A 22158-nucleotide genomic window follows, 5' to 3' on the forward strand; every position below is an offset into this window, starting at 1 on the left:
TCTTGCAATCAGTCCACTATATTTTAATTCTTACATCTGTAAAATACTTTGGCATGTCATGATTACAGATTTGTCGATTTATAAATAATATTAACAGAAATTTATTCCAAATAAAATAAAATGTATTTATGTTAACATTAGGAGAAACTGAAACCAAATATATCCTACATCCAAGTTCAAAAGGTTGAACAATTAAATGATTAAGTTAAACTTGATTTCCTAACTCTGGTGATTATGCTATCATAATTAAAGGGTGAAATTAATGTGATATTGAATGCTCTTGGTTTTTGTTTTCAAGGTGACTATAGAATTAGAGACTTGGATTTCCTGCAGTTAAGGAGTGGCTGAATCTTTAGTAAGACTGGCCAGGATCCAGTCTGGGAAAAGTTTGGTTAGGCCAGGAGTGTGCCTAGTAAACATTGCTCACTGTTCAGTGTGGCTAGACTAGGCTCCCAATCTGGAAAAATCAGTTCTGTAAGGTGTGGGAAGTATATTTCAGTCCAGCTGTTTGATGAGGATGTGTTTCTTATGCTGACTCACAGTCTTTTATCAGTAGGAAAGTCTGGGCATGGTAGTGGTAGCTGCTTCTAGAAAAGACAGTAGACTGAGGAGGTGAAGTTGGAGTTTATTGATTTACTTCATCCCAAGATATCCCTGGCCTGAGTAAAAATTAGGTTCCATGTGTATGGCATGCTTCTTCTATTCTCCTCCCACTCTTTCTTTACTACAAATGCTTAAGAACAGGGCATTTGGAAACTAGTGGAAACATAGGAACTGTGGACCAATAGCTGAGGAGCCCCCATAGTACTGGACTAGGCCCTCTGGATAAGTGAGACAGTTGATTAGCTTGAACTGTTTAGGGGGCCCCCAGACAGTGAGACTGGGACCTATCCTTAGTGCATGAACTGGCTTTTTGGAACCTAGTGCTTATGCTAAGACACTTTGCTTAGCCTTGGTGCAGGGAGGAGGGGACTGGACCTGCCTCAATTGAATGTAACAGGCTCTGCTGATTCCCCAGGGGAGATCTTACCTTGGAGGAGGTGGAAATGGGGGGTGGGTTGGGGGAGAAGGATGGGGGATGGGAGGAGGGAGGACAGGGGAATCATGGTTGATAATGTAAAACAAATAGAAAATCTCTTAATTAAAAAAAAGAAAACAAAAAAGAACAGAGCATTTGGAGCTACGAGTATAGCTCAATGGCAGAGCACTTGCCTAGCTAGCATGCATGTGTTCTTGGGTTCTAGTTTTACAGAAACCAACAATAGGACATTTGCTCAGTTATGGTAAAACATTCTCTGTTCTCAGAAAGTTTCAAGTTTTTCATTCCCCTTCCATGTCTGTTAGAAAAATAATGTATTACATGTGTAACACAGCTTTCTTCTCTGGTTGTCATCTTTAAAGATGATAGCAATTATGTCTTTCTTTAGAATTCCTTGGTTTCCCTAGAATTTCCCTAAATTGTTGAAGCCTAGTGTGTACCACCAAAAGGTGTTTTGTGCTCATCTTATTGTGTATTTCATCACTAATCTTTACTGAGCTGAGGAATCAGTAGTTTGGTTTCCATCATCATCTTTTTCAGCAAGTACTAGAACAGTGAAAAATACTAGCCCATTAGCTGACTTAAGAATCACTGATTTGTGTTTTAACACTCAAAGAGTTCTTTTGGAGATATTTTGGCTACTTCGTTTAACATATATATTATATATATATATATATATATATATATGGAAAGAATCATGTATACTTCTATTTTTCTAACTTTTATAACTAAAATTACACAATAACTCTTTTGAAAGAACTAGGAAATAGACAGCTCTCCCAAAATACTCTCAGAATTTATGGGAGAATGACATTTACAGATCATCCATCCTGTTTTTTCACGAATGAAAGAACTAAGGTCGTAAATCTAAAAAATGTCAGCTGAGGCTGAAAATGATCCTGGAAGAGGAGAGCCATATGAACCTTGTTTAGGTATGGAATCTGTATATAAAAAAAATTAAAAATCTATGTGAATGTATGTATGCATGCATACAAGAGGGTTTATGTGTGCATGGCACATGTGTGGAAGTCAAGCATATAACTGATTGTTGGTCCTCAAGCACCTTCCACCTTTTGTTTGAGACAGTCTGTCATTGGCCTGCAGCTTTGCATTCCTGGTGCCCTCAGAGTTCAGAAGAGCGTGTTTCTCTGGAACTGGAACTACATATGCTTGTGAGCCACTATGTGGATTCTAGGAACTAAAACTTAACCACTGGACCATCTCTCCAGCCCATAAAGCATTATTTTTAATAAAAGAAAAATGTGATATGAAACAAATGCTTAGAGTATCAATAAAAGAAATAAAACTAATAAAATGCATTAAGAATCATGAGGCAATACTTAGTTTATAAAGTACTTAAGATAATTAGCAGTTTAGGACTACCCACAAATGGATGGTGTGCTGCCACTGTTTGGATTTTGAGCCATTTTTAGATGATATAGCACATTCCTCTAAATATGGGCTTCATAAGAAATCATATATATCTGTCTAAACACAGTATTCACCTCAGTGACATTTTAAGGTTCGTGAACTTGTGGCTTTTAGTGGTAGTCTTGAGCATTTGTTTAGTTGCCAAGTATCTGTTTTGTAAAATGTCTATTATCATAAATTAATCTTCAGAATTTTTAAGCTACCATTCCGGTACAAAATTAATTATGTAAGTTATAATAAATCTTAAAATAATTTCCTCTTTGTTCTGTTCTAAAATGTATTGGTTATTTTTAGCTTTAAAGATCAGTTTCATACTGTTGGTGAATCTATGGGAATGAGTTTGGGAGAGTGACTTTGTCCTCCAGGAGAACATGTCCAGTGTCTGGAGGTACTTCAGGTTGTCACAACTGCGTGATACTTGCTAAATAAGTAGATGATGGCAACTCTGCAGAGCATCCTAAAGTACATAAAAGAGTCCCTCATAGCAAAAAAAAAAAAAAAAAAAAAAAAAAAAACAGCAAAACCACCCAATAAAAATAACAGTTGAGTTGAACATAAGAAACCAATGCCCTACAGCTTCACTTAAAAAAGTCTTCTTGGAGAAACTATCTGAATGTCATTTATAACAGTATAGAGTTGGATGCCTTTAGTCTTAGTCTCAGCCCTCTAGAGGCAGAGGCAGGCAGAGCTCTGTGAGTTCAAGGTGAGCTTGATCTACAAAGTGAGTTCCAGACCAGCAAGGGCTACATAGCAAGACCCTGACTCAAAACAAAGATACAAAACACAAGATACTGTTTTTCTTTTTATGGAGCTATAGCAAGTATTTAACATTCTTGTTTCTGTAGCTGCATATGAGACTCTTCTGGCCATGGGACCTTGAGTCATCCATGACAGAGCAGGTTCAGGAAAGCAGTCAGCAGAGTTGTAATTTCATGACTTTGTCCTACCCTTTCAAGATTGAGCTCTCACTTTAGCCATTTAGCCACCTGGTGCACCCATAAGACCTGCCCCCCCCCCCATCTTCAGTTGTTACCTTCAACAAGAAAAAAAAATCTCTCTGTATTTGTTATTAAAGCAGGTTGCAGGTAATCCTTTACTACACAAAATTACAGCAATAAAGTGTGGAAGGTTTCCTATAAATGAGAATTTTCCTCAAAATTTTTAGAATTCATGACCAATTTCATGCTTTGGGAGATAACACAATGCATAGTGTTAGAAAGCACCCTGTTTCCTCATATGAATAATACTGTGGAGTAGAATACTCCACAGAATTACAATTTGCAAATTACAGTCGTACTGGTATAGTAATACCAAGGAACAAGCAAACCAGTGATACCAGCTCCATATTTTATTTGTGCTTTTATCAAAGGTGCTTTGTAATTTCTTTTATAGATGAGTATCAGAACCTTAACTCACTGGTGGAGCGGGAACAATTGCTACCCATTTTGAAATCAGGAGATGAAGTAATCTCCTATTGGAGTTCCATGTGGCTTTAATAGATTTTAACAACCATTTTGCCTGTTCACAAGTAGTTAATTGTTGGCTACTAACCTTGCCTTTCCAGTTGGAGTACAAAATGATATCATCTCATTTGCCATTGTGTATGTGTGGACTGTGATAGTTCACAGATGACATGGACCTTTGGGGATTATAGTGCTGTCTGGCCCATCTTATTCTCTGTGGATAGATGCAGTATAATTGCTTAGCCATGAAACGCTTCTGAAGCGATCCTTGTTTTACTGGAAGTGGTTATTACCATCCAACAAAATATTCCCTCCCACTAAGTAAGATGCTATTTATATGGTTGTCTAATTGAATCAAAGGTGTTTTTCTCCATAATGTTTCATGATTTATATGTAACATTTGTTTGAAACCAAACTGTTAACTGATGTCACACCTTTCTGCAGCATGGATAGGCAGTTTTACTCAGGCTACTTGAAAGTTCTATCTCTGACAAGTTACTCATTCAGACCTCAGTTTCCTCATTTGCACATGGAAAGGATGACGATTCCTGGCAAGGACATTGTGAGGGTCATTTGCCTTATCAGTTCACTGTGCAGATAATAAGGGAGGATATAGGAAAAAGCTTAACACCATGCCTTGTACATGGGAGCATTCTTTGCTTGCTTTCACTTTTTCTTTTCTTTTCTTTTCTTTTCTATTTGTTCATTTTCTACTATGTTCAGCAATGACTTGGAGAGTGTTAGTTTCTTTTCTCCTCTGCTTTCAAAGTAAAACTCTGTCAGACTCAGCTCTGTGGTGGGATTCTAATTATTCTTGAGTAAGAATAGGACAGTAAGGAATGAAGGCAGCAAAATCCATGACTACAGGATTTACTGAATTAGTGTGGTCAGGAGGCATTTATAAATTCCAAAAAGATAAAAATGGAAGTGGTGTTGGAGAATCACTCTCATTGTGGTAAAAACCATTTGTACAGGGGATTCTAATAAGCCAATTTTATTTATACTAGGAAAGTGAAAACCAAAATACAACAGAATTAAGGAATAATGGACAGATACCAAAACTATCTATGAAAGATCATTTAGGAAGTTTCTAAATATTGTTTAGAACCATTCATGTACTTTTATTAATGACGCTGTGAAAATCATTTGTGAAGAACACAAAGCTTTATTTAAAAAATACAATCAAGAAAAGAGAAATACCACTTTGCCTTTTGAATATACCATTGAGAAGCATGTAGATATACATTTGTGTAATTGTGCAGTGCTGGGTATGGACTCTAGGGCCTTACACATGCTAAACACTACCATAGAACCGTGTCTCAGGCCCATGGTTATGATTTAAATTACAAGCTATATGACTTTTAAAATTTGTTTTTGAGATTATAAGGTAATTACATCATTTTATACCCCCCACACTCTTTCAAAATTGTGGCCTCTTTTTCTTTAATTGTTGTTATGTGTGTGTATGTTCATAAATATATAAATACAACCTGCTCAGTCCATATAATGTTACTTCTATGTACATGTTTTTGGATAACCAGTTGGTGTGCTTTTCCCAGGGGAAGACTTTCTCCAGCTCTCAGCATTCCTTAGTTGTCTGTAGTTCTTTGTGTAGTATTGAGGCCCCTCATGGGTGTTCCTCTTCCTATGTTAGCATGTATGTTGGTGCTGTTTTTGTTCTAAGTCATTTTTAGATAGCCATGTTGGTAAGATTTCATGGGTGTAGCTTTTGATATTTGTAGGAGACACAATCTCACAGAAAACTCCCAGTTCCTCTAGCCCTTAAAATCTTTTGTCCTCTCTTTTGTAATCATCCCTGAGCCTTAGGTGCAGGAGTTGTGTTGTAGATGTTTCATTTTGGACTGGGCTCTATAACTCTGCATTTTGATTGGTTGTGTGGTTTTCTTTAATGATTGCTGTCTGTTACAAAGAAAAGTTTCCTTGATGAGGAGTGAGAGCCACTCTTATCTGTGGATATAAGGACAAATATTTAGAATATAATTAGGTATTATTCTAGGTTAGTAAAGTAGTACTTCAGATTTTCCTCCAAGATCCATGACTTCACTAGCCCTGGTTCGTTGGCTGGGTTTCCAGTACCAGGCATAATTTCCCTCACATTGAGGGGTCTTAAATCCAATTAGAGAGCTATTATTTACTGCCACAGTTTGCTTGCCACTACTTCACTTTTAGGATTATTATGCCATGCTGGTCATCAGTGTGGTTCATAGGTGTCATAGCTGGGTAGGACTATTGGTTGTTTCCTTCCTTTGGAAGCTTGCATGGTGAATTCTGGTACTATGAAAGTCTGTCCTCAAGGAAGTGGCTTTTAGGTCAGTTCTAGCTCAGGGGCCTATGGACTCTGTATCTGAAGTTCATGTTGTCTTCAGCAGTAGGGACTTCTGCCTCTGTAGGGCAACCAAGGGCAATAGCAATAGCATATAATGTTTGGGAGTCTCTTGAACAATCATTACAAACCACCCAAAAGAGGGCTTCTCATGCCTGCTATTGTTTTTAATTGTTGTTATTACATGGTCTGTGACTCTTAGAGGAAGCAGTCAACCTAGATGGGAAACTTTTATTTAAATTATATAGGTAGGTGTGTGTGTGTGTGTTAATAGTATAATTCTTTATGACTCGTTCAGAAATCTTTACTGTTCTTTTACCCTCCCACCTCCTTCTTCAGTATTTCTCTCCTTCCCTCTCCCTAACTAGAGTCCCTCATCCCTGTTTTACCCATCTCCCCCTTCACTTGTACACTGCTATTCTACATTGTCTTTTGAATCAAAATGCCATATTGGATTTTCTTTTCAAAATTTAGAGTCTGAGCTTTCCTTTTCAGTGTTTGCTGTGGAACTTTATCCTTGTCTACCATTTCTTGGGTGCTGAGAATAGCACCGTGGACTTCAAGTATTCCTAACCCTTCCTCTACCACTGAGCCACTCCCTTAGCCCTCCTCCCTCTAATTCCTCAGGTAGAGATACAGACCTAGTCACCTGCTCTGATTTAGTCAGGCCCTACCTCTTATTAAAGGAGTGCCTTTATATTCATTTCTCAGCCTCTTGAGCTAATGGTTTACTCATCTGTGAAATTGGATGATAATAGACTTCACTTAGGGTTATTATGGGCATTAAAGGAAATAGTGTAAGTGAAGCTATTAGCAGATTATCATTACTATGACCACTACTAGTTTCCTACCTAGAGAAATAGATTCAGTTTGTATCTCCTCACAACTGAACATATAATAATAGTAAAGCAGAATAATATAGGTTCGAATATATTGCAGTAGTAGGTACTTGCCTATCAAGCTCAAGGCCCAAGGTTCCACTACCAGTACCAAAAAATAAATTAAATACAAACCAATAAATAGGAATAATAAGTAGGGAAATGAATAAGGGAATAAATAGAATAAACAGTTTAATTTGTTTTGCCTGGGCAAAGCATGAAGCTTTGAGAGCTTCTTTAGTGGTAATTAAATAGCTAAGATGTAAGAAAGTAGTAAATGGATATCATGCTAAAAAAAAATGGTCTGTGCTTCTGTCATGTGGGTGAGGCATATTTAATTTCCAGGTATTGTTTTGTAGATATTCTTCATGTGGGCTGATCCTAATGATTGGTGAATTTTTTTGATGTTTAGGAATTTATTTTAATGGTAAATTAATTTTATGATAATAAAACAATTTTTTATCCTAGAGCCTCTGTCCAGCCACCTGTTGGAATTTTTTAATTCTGAAATAGAACCAAAATGCTAAAACAGAGTATCCCTAAGGATCCCTAACTTGTGGGGGTGCCATTGAGGAGGTGACCTCTCAATAGTAATGTTGTCCAAACAACATGAGCATAATGACACCAGCTGACTGCCAACACAGATGGAGAAAATTCCACATGGTCTCACTTGTAGATCAAGAGCTACATGTGGCCAGTGGATACTGAAAGAGGGAGTCTTAAGTTTCCTGTAGGGACAAGCCTCCCTTCTAGGTTGTCCAATCTAAGCAGTCAGCCTTGGGCATGTTATACTTATAGGAGCAATGCTAACTAAACCTACTGAGTTATATGTATGTGTGTGTGTATGTGTACACACACATATATATATATATACATTCATGAATATGTATATACATGCAACAATAATAATTAAAGAGATCATAACTTTGAGAGGGGGAGAAATTACAGTATAGATGTGGCCTGTCCCTTCTATTACACTTTGTTTCCCCGATGTGAGCTTCCCTGTTTTTGTCCGATTTAGGTTTTCCAAACCTTAAAATGTGCTGGCATATTTTCTGTAGTCAGAGTCTTCCTGTGTCCCATTGGGTTCACAGCCGCTCAGACCCAGGTAAACACACAGAGGCTTATATTAATTAAAACTGCTTGGCTACTAGCTAAGGCCTACCACTGACTAGTCTTGAACTCAGCCCATTTCTGTTAATCTGTATGTATGTTGCCACGTGTTCTGTGGTTTTACCTGTGTGCCATTACATGCCGCTCCCTGGATGGTGGGCTGGTGTCTCCTAACTCAGCCTTCCTCTTCCCAGAATTCTCCTTATCTGCTTATCCTGCATATAATTCCTACCTGGCTACTGGCCAATCAGCATTTTACTAAACCAGTGTACAAAAGCATTATCCCATAGCAATTTTCACTAATTAACATTAGTTAAAAAGTAAGTATAGAAGCAAATCAGTCTTTCACCTCAATTTTGTTACATCGTTGACATAGGAACTAGGTTTAAGCTATCAAAGGACTAGGTTTGTCTGTCAGTGGTCAAAAGCTTTGTCTCATGGTACCTGGTTTATAGAGACTATCCTAAGTATCTCAATGATATCTCCAAGTAGATGCTTTCATATTCTAGAACTCTTCAAATCATAAATTTATATAATTACCAAATCTGCTTTCTTGTGATTTTCTTAGTAGTGTTTATTCTGATTTGATGATTATCAAATCACAGACATAGCTTTCATGCAGATCAAGTACCAGCTGGAAGAGATGTGTTCAAACTCTAAAATTCAGTGCTAGGTTCACAAAATAGGTAAGAAGGAAGAAGGGGGACATTTGTTTTCTTGTGTGTTATGTTCCGTATTAGTTAGCTTTCTTATTTCTGTGACTAAAATACCTGAGGCAACAACTTAAAGGAACAGATTTATTTTGGTTCATTATTTTGGGCATTCAGGTCATGGTTGCTTGTCCCATGTGCTTTGGCTTCAGGCACAAGTATATGGTAGGAAAGGCAGACAGCAGATGGAATCATGGGAAGGGGGCAGGACAAGGTAGAGCCACTGGGGACACAGCCTCAGTGACCTACTTCTTCCAGCTAGTCCCTACCTCCCAAAGTCCCCACCACCTCCCAAAACAGCACCAGCAGCTGGAAACCAAGTGTTTACCACATGAGGCGTGTGATGGTTTGCATTCAAACCATTGCATAGCATGGTGGGTTGTCCTAAAACCATTTACAGATGTTTTTGTTTTGTTCTTTTAGTTTTGTTTGCTCCTTAAGCCTTCCCTTTTACTCACTTGTTACAGCTCCTGCTACTGCTTTGGCCATACTCATTTGTACCATCCTGTACATTCCTCTCTCCTTAGGACTTTGAATAGGAAGCCCAAAGGAATGGGTACCTCAAGAAGGAGTAGATGATCTTGTAAGAAAAAGACTATGTGATAAGTAGGAATATCAAAAATTCCCTTCCTCTTGCTTTTGTTCTCTGATCATTTATACACACACACATACAGACACAAACACACACACACACACACACACACACACATTCCCATATGAACAATTTACTGACCCATGCATAATACTTAGTGGTCAGCCTTTATTTCTAATCATTCTTGCTGGTAGAACCAAGCCCTCTTAAAAACTCATTGTCTGAGTAAACTTACTAGCAACAGTGACTACAGAGGATACAATGTTGCTTACTTTCCTCAAGAGAAAAACTGCCCTCTGTACTCATTTGACTTCAAGATTTTGCATGCATTTGCTTCTCTGAGACAGGAAAGAACAATAAAACCATATCAAAAGAGCTAAGTAAGATTATTGTGGAAGGAGACACAGTTGCTCATTTTATAGACATTTGTCCTAATTTCCTATCAGATGAGAAATTTGAATCAAAGGCCTTTTGAAGATTTTCTTACTTTGCAGTCTTCATGCTGGGATGGCTGTAAGCCAATGCTGGTTTTTTAGAGTTACTTTGAACATGAAATTCACATAAAGTGGCCCTGCTTTACTTCTTAAATGTCACTACACTTCTGAACTGGGATGGAAGCTGATATAAAATTTTAGCCAAAGAGTTTTAAGTTTGAGCACTGTCAGCTAAATATATAAACACTGTCATTCTGTGAAATAGCTGTATGAATTCTAAAATAAACCTCAAATATATAATGATATGTGGTAAGTTGTTTAATGCTAATGTCATTTCTGAAAAAAAAGAGTCGATTCACAAGATATTTGTATCTCTGTGTTAATCCCAGAAGCTTTTGACTCCTAGGTATATTGAATGTGCTTATGAAGAAGTATTCCTTCTTTTTTTAGGTTATCCCCAAGTTCTTCCAGTGGGGAGCAAGGTCTTGTGTAGAGATCTCCACACATAGGAAGGCAGACCGTAAATTTACATGTGTTCAATATGGACACAAGCTGCCTGGTATAGCCAGGTAATTTCTTTGTCATTACCTGACATCAGTGGCCGTCCCTTGATGTGTTGAAGTGTGCATGGCCTTGAGAAACAAGCATATCTCATTCAGAGTTTAAGTATGCCTGATTAATTTGGAACTTTCACAGAAGAAATAATCAGGCACATGGTATGTTGTTTTTATAAAGAGATTTGTTGCTATTTAAACCACTCAGTAGCTCTGAATCCTCTCCTGAATTTCTCTCCTTCCTAAAGATCTATCCTTACATCTGTCATGTGTTGGGAACCATGCCAGACACCCTTGAAAGTGACAAATATAATAGTTGTCATTAAAAATTTGTAGTTGGTACAAGAAAACTAAAGCTTGGTGGTATATATTAAGAGCATGTATTCTTTGCAATGGCTGAGGAGGACAAAGCAAAAGCAGCTCCACCCCTTGTGGGAGAGCATGGGATACCCACAGAGAAGATAACTGCAGTGTCCAGCAGTAAGGGGCACAGTGTGGACAGGAGAGCTCGGGATACCCACAGAGAAGATAACTGCAGTATCCAGCAGTAAGGGGCACAGTGTGGACGGGAGAGCTCAGGAGACCCACAGAGATGACAGCTGAAGTGTCCAGCAGTAAGGGACACAGTGTGGACAGGAGAGCTCGGGAGACCCACAGAGATGACAGCTGAAGTGTCCGGCAGTAAGGGACACAGTGTGGACGGGAGAGCTCGGGAGACCCACAGAGATGACAGCTGAAGTGTCCGGCAGTAAGGGACACAGTGTGGACGGGAGAGCTCAGGAGACCCACAGAGATGATAACTGCAGTGTCCAGCAGTAAGGGACACAGTGTGGACGGGAGAGCTCGGGAGACCCACAGAGATGACAGCTGAAGTGTCCAGCAGTAAGGGGCACAGTGTGGATGGGAGAGCTCGGGAGACCCACAGAGATGACAGCTGAAGTGTCTGGCAGTAAGGGACACAGTGTGAACATAAATTTTCCTGCCAATAGAAGGGCATGTCTAGAAGAGGAGAGACTTTTTCTTGCTAAGGGGTCTGCAAACAAAGACATGGCTGGCATATCTGTGCCATTTGGCACAACTTAAAGGGGCACATGATAAGGAGGAGACACTGGGTAGGTGACAGGTGACAGATCACATGGGACTATTCTGGCCTCTGTAACCACTCAAGAAAGAGTATTATAGCTGAATTTATATTTAGAAAATATGAATTTTTAGTAGTGATTTAGAAGAAAGAAATGCAGGGGCAAGAGAAGCACCTAATAGCAATGGCAGGAATCCCAAGAGGAAAACGTTCAAGGTTTGGGCCAGATGGAATTGCCCCTCAAGTTTAGACTTCTGATTTTTCCAAGATTCTGGCTTTAGAAATACAAAAACTCATGTTAGGTTTATGGAAAATAACTAAGTATAGACAAACAGGTTTATATGGACTTTTTTTGTTTGTTTTTCAAGACAGGGTTTCCTTGTGTAGTTTTGGTGCCTGTCATGGATCTCGCTCTGTAGACCAGGCTGGCTTTGAACTCACAGAGATCTGCATGGCTCTGCCTCCTGAGTGCTGAGATTAAAGGCGTACGCCACTACTGCCCGGTTTGAATGGATGTTTTTCAAGTGTAACAATGGCATTAAGGTTAGCTAGAGCCAGAAATTTGAGTGTTGTCTGCTGGGTTTTTGTTCTTATGTCTTTGTTTGCATGTGCACGTACGTGTGTGTGTGTGTGTACGTACGTGTGTGTGTGTGTGTGTGTGTGTGTGTGTGTGTGTGTGTGTGTGTGTGGTTTTAATCCTGGCCTCAATTTTTCCAAGCAGTCTGTTTCTATGAAGCCAAAGCTAGGGTCACCAACACCTTCGTATTCTTCATTGCAGAAGGAAATGGTTTCTTTTAATGCTCTTTGAGGAAGACCCAAGGAAAGTTCATATAGGTCCTGCCTTGGCTGCAGCTGCTCTCTTAGGCACATAGCAGGAGAGAGGATTCTTTGGGCCAACACAAGTAGGCTTTCCCTCTGGAATAAAATTTGGTGCAGTCAGATTGATAGAGTCAAGCCAACCCCCCAGTGCTAGGCAAAAAGGGAAAGAGTACAGTAATGCCCTGAGGTGCAATATGTAAACTAGTTAACTGCTCTGATTGTGGCCTACTAGAAGGTATAGAGAAGAGCTGCTTAATTAAGAGGGGTTGAGAAGTGCAGCAGTCACAATGCAGAGAAATCCTGTAATAGGGAAAGGGAGTATTTTAGACTTGAAGAGCAACTAGAAGCCTTCAGTCATTATTTGTGCACAGCATACCTGCATGTGTTATTCTCTCTGCCTTTTTAGGTGCCCAGAAACAAACTGTCCACGGAGCCTTCCTTCTCTCCCAGCTCCCTTCTTGACTCTCTGATGCCAAGGGTTTTCAGTTTGCCCAGTTCAGTTTCTTCCTCATCACTAGGTCTTCCCTTTCAGCATGCAAACACGTTACTTTCTCTCCCTTTCTGAAAACCATCACCCACTTTCCTGCCTTGCAGAAAAAGCTTCCAGGAAGTGTCTGCCTATGCTGATTGTCTCTGAGATATTTCTATTCTAGATTGCTATTCTTTCCCCATCCCCACACAGTGGATGTTGGAGATGGAACCCAGGACCTTAAACATTAACTAAGCAGGCTCTCCTGGTCACATCCCAGACCTCTTCATCTTGTCTTCTGGCCTGAGTCACCTTTGGGCTGCTGTACCCGTGGTCACTTCACCATCTGATTTTTTCATTACATAGAAGCTTCTTGGGCACTCCCTGGACACAGGATTTGTAGACTTTCTTCCTCCTCTGTCTGACCCTAAATGGGTCAGTGTCAATGAACTTGGTTTGTGGATAATTTGTTTTATTGTTCACTTCCCTCTTGGTGGTCTCAGCCAGTCTCCAGACTTGAAATGGATGGTTCCCAAATGTGTGCTGTCGGCTGCCACCCCTTCACAGAGCCAGACTAGGAGTCACACTAATTTAGAGATGAAAATTCACCCTGTGTAGTCATAATTTTAAGATGCCATATTCATCAGCTCTCTAAGAGCTTGATTAGTGCATAAAATGAATGGAATGACTTGAAATGACAGCGTATCTGTGGTTGAGGTTGCTTTTATATGTAAACTTGTTTTGAATGCTTGGGATTTATTTGTCAGGGATCTTCTGTTTGACTAAGGTGATGATTTTATCTCCTTGGAGAATATGGCAACTTTGTAGAATCCTTGGTTGTTTCAGCTGAAGGTATAAAATCTAAATTAGGATGTACAGGATAGTCCCCTAAAAGGAGTTATCTGACCCCAAGGTCAACAATACCAAAGTTAAGAAACTCTTAAACAAGTGTTTATGAATTTAAAAGTTATCTATCTGTGGAAATGCACTGAAAATTTGATGAAAATAGCAAAATTCTTTGAACAACACTTTAAGCGCATGTTTATAAGTGTTTGCCAAAAGATAGTACCCCTCCTAAAAAATGCATAATGTGAATTGTCCTCTTTCAAGCCTGGGACTCTTTGAAACATGCCCACTGGATTGTGAGTACCTGCAGTTAAATAGTGTTGCTCTTGGCAAGGCTTGGTGAGCAAACTGAGGTATGGTCTCTCTGATCTCAGTAGTGTGCTCAATCAGCCATGACCTTCTCAGTGCCTCTTCTTTCTACACCCTGTCTACACTGAGCCACAGCCCAGGCAGTTCTCAGTGGGGTGGCCAGAGATTACCACAGGGGAAACTCAGAGCCCCAACCAGATGTTCACCTGGGGTTCAGGATGAATTGGAGTGACTTCTTGTTTGCAAACTTTGTACTTTATGTAGCTGCAGAAAACTTTTAAATGAAGTATTGGACAATGGAATAAAATTTTTATGAGAGAAACTACTGTTTCTTCAAATACAATTTGTATGGTGACAGAGAAAATTTTACAAATACATGTATGTACCCATGTGCACATGCAGTCTTATCTATATATTCATATTCACATAGCAAATACTACAATATACTCATAATTGTGATCCTTCTTGGGGGATAAATTGGACAATTTTAGAACTGTGAAGACAGACCTTTGAAATGCAGTCATTTTGATTAGCATGCTAAGTGTAAGAATTATCACAATTCCTCCATTATTTTTAGGGAGTTAGCATAGAGTGTCTTGCATCAGATTATGGCTTTAAAAAATATCTCTATAGAAGTAGAATGTTGTAAATATATTGTGATTTAACAGCTGATATTAAATAAACTTTTTATTAAAAATAAACCTTGGAAATAAAAACATCACACATCAAAATTAATGTGACCCAAAGCATATACAACTTAATGGACTTTATGCAGTTAGAATTATATTTAGAACTGAAGCTGTGAAACTTCATGTTCAGTTTTACACTTTTAGTTCCCAATATATTTTCTGTACTTATCCACCACCAAAACCAAAGGGGGAAAAAGTATGCCAGAACTAGAGCTAGAACAATTAGCCTTATATCACAGTGGTTTCCTAGTTTCTGTCCATTAGCTGCTTTAGGTCTTTACTTATCGCCGTATGTTTATCCTTTCTAGTCCTCTTCTTCATGTTACACTGTACCCACATGCACATTTGTCTACATATATACATTAAGAATATCACATTCATTGATTTCAGTAAGTATACTATTCATATCTGAAAGGCAATTCAGTACCTCTGTTTAATACTAGTCACTTAAGTGATGGGTTTTTATTAATTTTGTCACTTCTTTCCCCTCTGATTTTGTCTTAAAAGGTATGTGACTACAAGGATATTATGTTGATGTACCCAATGACATCATACTAGAAAGTTTAGATTATTGAGGATTATGTATATATGTATCTCACTTGCACATGTATATACATTGATGTCAAGATCAAACATAGGAACAAAGCTAGGAAACTAGAAGTTTGCTGTGGCTCAGGATCTGACCCACTTTCTGATGTGTTGGTGATGGCTTAGCTTCACAGCCATCTACTCATCTGTTGTCACAGGAATGAGGCAGTGTCCAGGCTAGAACGACAGTCAACATGACCTTTAGCTCAGAACCTTATAAGATGCAAAGTATAGTTGCCTGGACTGTAAAAAATTGTAAGTAATTGCAATTATGAGTTTTGCTATTATAATTAATGGTATAGACAAAAATTGTAAGTAATGGTATAGACAAGAAAAGTGAAACAAATTTTAGCTTTGCACATGGGTTTTATGTTCTTGTATATGGGTCTAGCATATAAAAACATAGAAAACAGTTTTCTAAAACCTCCAAAGTGAAAATAAAAATAAATAAATGTATGAGAGGTGGCATGACCTTCTTAAACCATCCAGAACTACAGGGCAGCTCATCTTCCTGGAGATCTATCTTCCTGTAATTTCCTTTCTGTTGGCAGGCAGGGAGCTCCAGGACATCAACATGGCATTTCATTTCATACTCTCACTGCTATAAGACAGTGCTCATATACTTCAGCAATACTCACATGTGGCAATGGATAGAAGAGCAGAACCCTGTGTGGGAGTTAAAGATGGACATGAGACTCTGTGTATTAGTTTCACCTGGGTTGTATAGAAAGTGAACACTGACTTTTGTAGAAAGACTCATCATTCTCCTAATCTCCTCTGGCCTTTTCAGATTACAGTTGCTAAATAGGAAGTCTTACTGAGGGCACAAGACAGTAGCCTACCATTAGGCAAAGTCAGCAGCAATAGCAAATAAATCAGACTAGTTTGAGGTACTAAAATTCTGTCATCCAACTACAAAGCAAGATGATGTCCCTACCCCCAAGTCAAGAGTCCTTAAATCTTCTTAATTTACTGTTTTATCTGAAGTGATTTGGCTCTAAAAGGGTTGATGGAAACTCAAAAACTTCACATCAGCTGCCTTTCCTCCACTGCTATGGAGGTCATATAAAGACAGATGAAAAAGAAAGAAAAAAGTTAAAATTTATACTAAACATAGCCAAGTCATCAAGCATTATATAACAGAAGTGATATTCATAGATATGGCCTTTGAAATATAACTCTTACTTGGTCCTATGTGCCTATTGTGATCCCAACTTGAAGTTGAGGCAGGTGAGAACTTCCAATGCCTGCTTAGAGTAGAGCTGCTTAAAACATGTCTCCATTCTTGACCCTTATTACCAGTTTTGTCAATTGCCATGGAAAAACTGACAGCAATTTCTTTTGTTATCAGGTTGTTTTGAGATAGATCTCTTGTGTTCAAGCGGGCCTCAAATGTCAATCTTCTTCCCCCACCTCTTGAGAGCTGGGATGTTAGCTGTGTATCACTTTCCCATGAGATGCTTGGGGTGTGTAAACATTTGGTTTTCCGTGGTATGCTCATTGAGCTTTTCATGATACACGATCACTGTGAATGTTTAGAGCTTGTGTTTGAACTTGTAGTCTATATCCTTGCCAAAGTTTAGAAAACCTATTTAGAAAGATTCCCCCTTGTTTCTATGCCAGTTTCTTCAGAAACGAAAACTTTTTGTCATATTTGCTTCCATTTTCTGTCTACAGAAACATAGAAACATAGAACAGAAGCAAAGTTCCTGACACATGATGTTACTTACCATGTATTTAAACTGCATGAAGCCATTAATCAGTGCTTTCTGATAACCTTACCTGGATTTAGTGCCCTCTTTATGATAGGAAGAAACTTGGCATACACCATCCCAGTTGTTCAGGAACCTGACACAGGAGGATCTCTTGAGTCCAGGGCATGGGACCAACCTGGTCAACAAAGTTTTCCTACTCTCTCAATCTCTTTCAGTTTCTCTCACCCTCTCTCAATATCTCCATCCCCTTGCCTTCCTCCCTCCCTCCTTCCTCCTCCCTCTTACTCTCTCCCCATATAAATATGAATATAGATATAATTTTTGCTTTATATATATTAAATTTTATATATATGTGGTCTTACTATATAGCCCAGTGTAGCCTGGAACTCATGATCCTCCTGTCCCAGTCTCCCTAATGGTCATAGTACATGTCTGTACCACCATATACAACCTGAAGAAAAAAAGAGACTCCATCTCTTAAATAAGTAAAGAAGAAATAATAAAGTAAAGGTGGATGGAAGTTATCATTAAGAAACAGGAAATTAAAACAATTTCAATACTTTTGTCAATTTTTGGTACATTTTATCCAAACATTTCAAAATATTTGTACAAAATTCAGAAGTCCATTTTTGTAGATGACATTTACATGAAATTGGAAAATGACCTTACAGTAAGTTTGGTACAGAGAAACTCTTGACTTGGAACTGTATCATACTTTATTTTTGGTTGGATGTGCAGGTTTCTGGATGAGAGTGAGCACCACTTATTTTGTTAAGAGAAAGGCAGTCCAAAGAAATTCCTGTTGGGTTTCCTGTAACTAGTTTTACCCTGTGAACGGTTACTTTCCTCCCTCTTCCCATGGGCCCTAAAATAGCCTTATTAATAGAAATATATGATGTTTGTGTTTTAAAAAAATCAGGGTGGTCTTAGATGTCTGTCTTCCATTCTGGCATTTCCCCTTATACAACCCTTTAGAATTTTCTGTTTAAAAACTGGCATTCCAATAGCTTTTCTTTGGCCTAAAGCCTGGGTTACACATTAAAACAGCAAATTAGGAATGTTAAGACATCCTCCAAAGAAGAAATGTTTGTTATGAAAGTAGAGCTGATATGACACTTAGAATTAGAGCTTCTTAACTTGTCTAAATGACAACTAATGATCGTTCTTCTATTTATATTATTATTTTTAGTGGGGAGATGGGATGAAAGAAATGCCTAGAGGCTGATATTGGGTTTGGTTCACCAATCTGTTAAATGTCAAACGTACTCTACTGATAATACATCTTTTGTCTCTTTATAGGAGCTAATTTTGTTACTCGAAAAATTAGCCGGTCAGTAGCTAAGATTTACCTTGGACAACTGGAATGTTTCAGTTTGGGAAATCTGGACGCAAAACGAGACTGGGGCCATGCCAAGGACTATGTAGAGGTAGGAACTAACTCATTACATTAAAACTGCCTGTATCAGTTGATACTTTAAATTCCAGGCCTGCAGTGAGAAGCTTGACCTAGAATTGGTCAGATATAAGTTTCTGCTGACACAAATATTGTGAGTTTTGCAACTCTGGGGGAAAGGTACCCTGACTACTTGGGGAGTCAAGCAACTCCTTGAGCTGCTAGGACAGCTCAGCCCTGGAGGTATCCTGGATACCTTGAGCTTCAATGAGACAGCTCAGCCCTGCAAGGGAAGGTATTCTGACTGCTTGGGAGAGTCAGTCCTGGAGCTGCTAGGACAGCTCAGCAGGGAAAGGTAACTTGACTGTTTGGGAGTTGGGCTGTATCTGGTGTGGTGGGGGATGGTCTCCCTGCAGGATATAGCAATCCTGCTCCTCTCCTGGAGAGCCGCTATAGCTGAGCTTTGCTCTGCCCCACTTAAGGGGGCTTCCTAGCAGAGCTATGCTTCTTCTCTGGCCTACCATGTTGCTTCTTTTTGCTTCATACTGCAAAAGGGGAAACCCCTGTAGAAATGTAGCAATCTCCTCTGGCTCTGGAGAAAAGTGTTGTTTTCAGCTCCCCCTTGCTCAGTCCACTATGGGATGTCTCAGTAAGGTTCTTCTCTGTGCCCGTGAATGAAGGTCTTCACCCAAAACTCTTGAGAAAGACATTTATTTGGGAAGGAGGAGCCCCGGAGAGTGGCTACCTTTATCAGGATGGATAGAACAGCCTACAACTGACCAGACAGGGTAGTTTATATAGGATCTCTTGGGGGCAGAGTCACTAAGGGATTGGTTAGTTTTTTCCACTCAGGGATTGGTCAGTTTTGTGGGCTCGGGCAGAGATGGCCCTGATTTCAGAGCCAAACTGTGTTTCTTTCACTGACCTTTCTTAGCTTTTTTACTCTAATTCTGAGGCCAGGGCACATTTCTTTCACTGGCTCTGATTCTAGGGACCAAGAGTGTTTCTTTGGTACTAGTTTCAGAATCAGGGCATGTTTCCTTGGTTCTGGGTTTGGGGATAAAGTGTTCAATTCTCTGGCTCAGGGCCCAAACCCAGGCTGTGTTTCTTTCCCTGCTTCTGGGCTCAAGGACCAGGGTGCTACTTTCCTGCTCTGTGATTGGTTGGTTTCACAGGTCAGCTGGCCAGGGGCAGAGATGCCTCTGATAGGAGCCAAACTGTGTTTCTTTCCCTGGCTATAGGTTCTAGGGCCAGGGTGGGTTTCTTTAGTCAGCCTGTTTCCCCCTCAAATATGGTTAAACATGTTAAACTGTTTAAGGCTGCACAGCTCAGAAGCAGTGATTGGGCATGCTGAATGTTACTTAACAAGGAAATCTTTCCCAATTTCCTTTTTATTTGATTGAAACAAAAGTGCTGGCCAGTACTTTGAATGATGGATGTGTAAGTTGGTGTTTATAACGTTGTAAGGTTATTCTTCACTTTCTAAAGTGTACAAGATGGTGTAGTACAATATGCCCCAAAGCCAAAATATGAAAAGATACACCTGAGATTATGGTGATTAGGTCTTTTAATAAAAATGGGAAAGTGTCACATGGCACACAACCCAGTCACTCATACACAGTAAGGCCTTGTACTTGACAGCTCAGGCTTTTTTGTTCTACAAGACAAGTGGTTTTATGTATGGAGGATTCTCCTGGGGGCTCCAATAGTAACATATGTTGCCGATGTAAGAAACTTGTTTTATAGTTCTCATTTATATGTTCTGAAATAAGTCTAAATTACTTGGTTCCTGAGAAAAGCAATACCATTATTTAAAATTTTGTAGTTTGCTACATTTTATTTAAAGAAACAATGTCATTTCTTTTGGTTCAAAGTTTATTAAAATGAGATAACTTTAGAGACTTACAATTACAATGTTTTGGCCAAAATTAAAGGCAACAGTAATAAAACTACAGAGAAGCATGACTTGTTTAAGAAACATGTGCTTCTTGACAGGTGATCATCCTATTGGCAGGTATAAATCAGAAAGATCATGCTGGTGTCTCATTTACACATATTAATTGCACACCATGCCTCTCATTTAAACATAAAACTGTTGGTAAATCTAGAGGTTTTACATTTAGGTGCAGAGAACAGTTACTGTCTTGCATCAACATGATAGGTCTTAACAGTGAAGTGAATTGCTGCTCGGCTCACACCAGTTATACCTCAATTTACTCATCTGTGAAAAGGATGTGACAGCTCTAAAAAATATTAGCTACAATGTTGGGAATATGATACATACTCCCTTTGTCTCATAAGCATTTTTATATCAATTTATAGTCATGTCCTGTTGCTGGATCTGATTCATTAGCATCTCCTTACAGTCTTGCTCCTTAGATCAAAATTCTTTAGAAATAATAAAGTGGAAAAAATAACATTTCAACTTGAAAAATAAATGTTAAAACTTCATTAAATTATGATCTATTCAGAATAAACAAATTGTTACAACTTTTCCAGTGTCTTTTCATAAACTTTTTAAAGTGTGCAGAATGCTGTCTACCCTTATTTCATAATTAACACCACATACTACAGCATTTTAAAAAGTATTATTTACTAATTACCATAGTGCTAATAGCTGGAAGTTTGAATCTTAATTTATGCAAACATAAGCTATCAATATTTCATATTTCTCATAAAACATAGTTAGATTCCTGAAACTTTCCACATGTTTTTATTTTCTTTACTATTTCTCTGGACTGGTGTTACCTGCATAGCTTAGGGATTGACCTGACTGAGCTGAGATTCATGAAGAAAGGACAGACACACAGACACATGTACAGAAAAGCTGAGATTGGATGGGCTGTGCACTCTGATGGAAAGAAACCAACAGTCTGGAAATTCATCATGTTTGTTTTAAACATCTAAATTGAAGAGGCAGGTTTATGGTATTAGTAAGGATGTGGGTTATTACATACAGCTGAATAAGGAGGTGGGTTTAGCTAATCTTGCTAGAGAGGTCTCTGTAGGGGAGCAAACCAGTCTGTAAATATCTAGAAAGAAGAAACTGGGGGAAGTTGCAGTTGGCATTTTCCCAGTTAACATTTTTCACACACAACTGTCAACATTTCAACAACACAGATTGGGGATGGTATTGCCATTCCCATGTGTCTGAAACATTGGAGTACTTAACCTGACAGTGCTCCCATCAACAGAACATACTCACTCAGGACTATCTGTTCCCCAAACTGAGCCCTTTGTATGTTTTCATGTTTGCTCTCGATCATGAACACTTGAAGGAGCTCATAGTGAGTGTGACAGTGTACTGGTCATGGACACTGTATTCAAGCCAATTCTCATTGTCAATGCTGTAGCAAAGATGGTGGAATATAGTCAAAGAAGGAGTCATTGAGTTAATTTCCTTCAACATAGACTCAGTTGACAAATGCCATGGTCACAATTCTAATTGCCACTAATCACAATTTCCTATGCTTTCTTTAAAGCCACATAAGACTGAAAAGAAAGCTATAATATACAGAGTTAAAACTTTTTTTTATATTGGAATGATTGCCTCAAATATATGATATCTTACTGTGCTGTATGACCAGCGTAATTTGAGGCAGGGACCCAAGCTTTCTTTACCTAGTAACCCTTTAAACAAATGAACAAAAAGCAAGTATAGATGCCTAATAATATGCTATAAAGTGGTGCC

General features: G+C 38.8%; 1 protein-coding gene across 2 annotated transcripts in view; it reads left to right on the forward strand.

Annotated features, from left to right (window-relative positions):
- Gmds (GDP-mannose 4,6-dehydratase) overlaps positions 1–22158 on the forward strand; it is a 547719-nt gene that overhangs the window by 238349 nt on the left and 287212 nt on the right. For both annotated transcript variants that reach the window (XM_037205844.1, XM_028881187.2), the window contains exon 7: positions 18374–18501. In XM_037205844.1, coding sequence (XP_037061739.1) covers positions 18374–18501 — 128 coding nt within the window. The remainder of the gene's footprint in view (positions 1–18373; positions 18502–22158) is intronic.

The sequence above is a fragment of the Peromyscus leucopus genome, chromosome 5 (genome assembly GCF_004664715.2).
Source record: "Peromyscus leucopus breed LL Stock chromosome 5, UCI_PerLeu_2.1, whole genome shotgun sequence".
NCBI lineage: Eukaryota > Metazoa > Chordata > Mammalia > Rodentia > Cricetidae > Peromyscus > Peromyscus leucopus.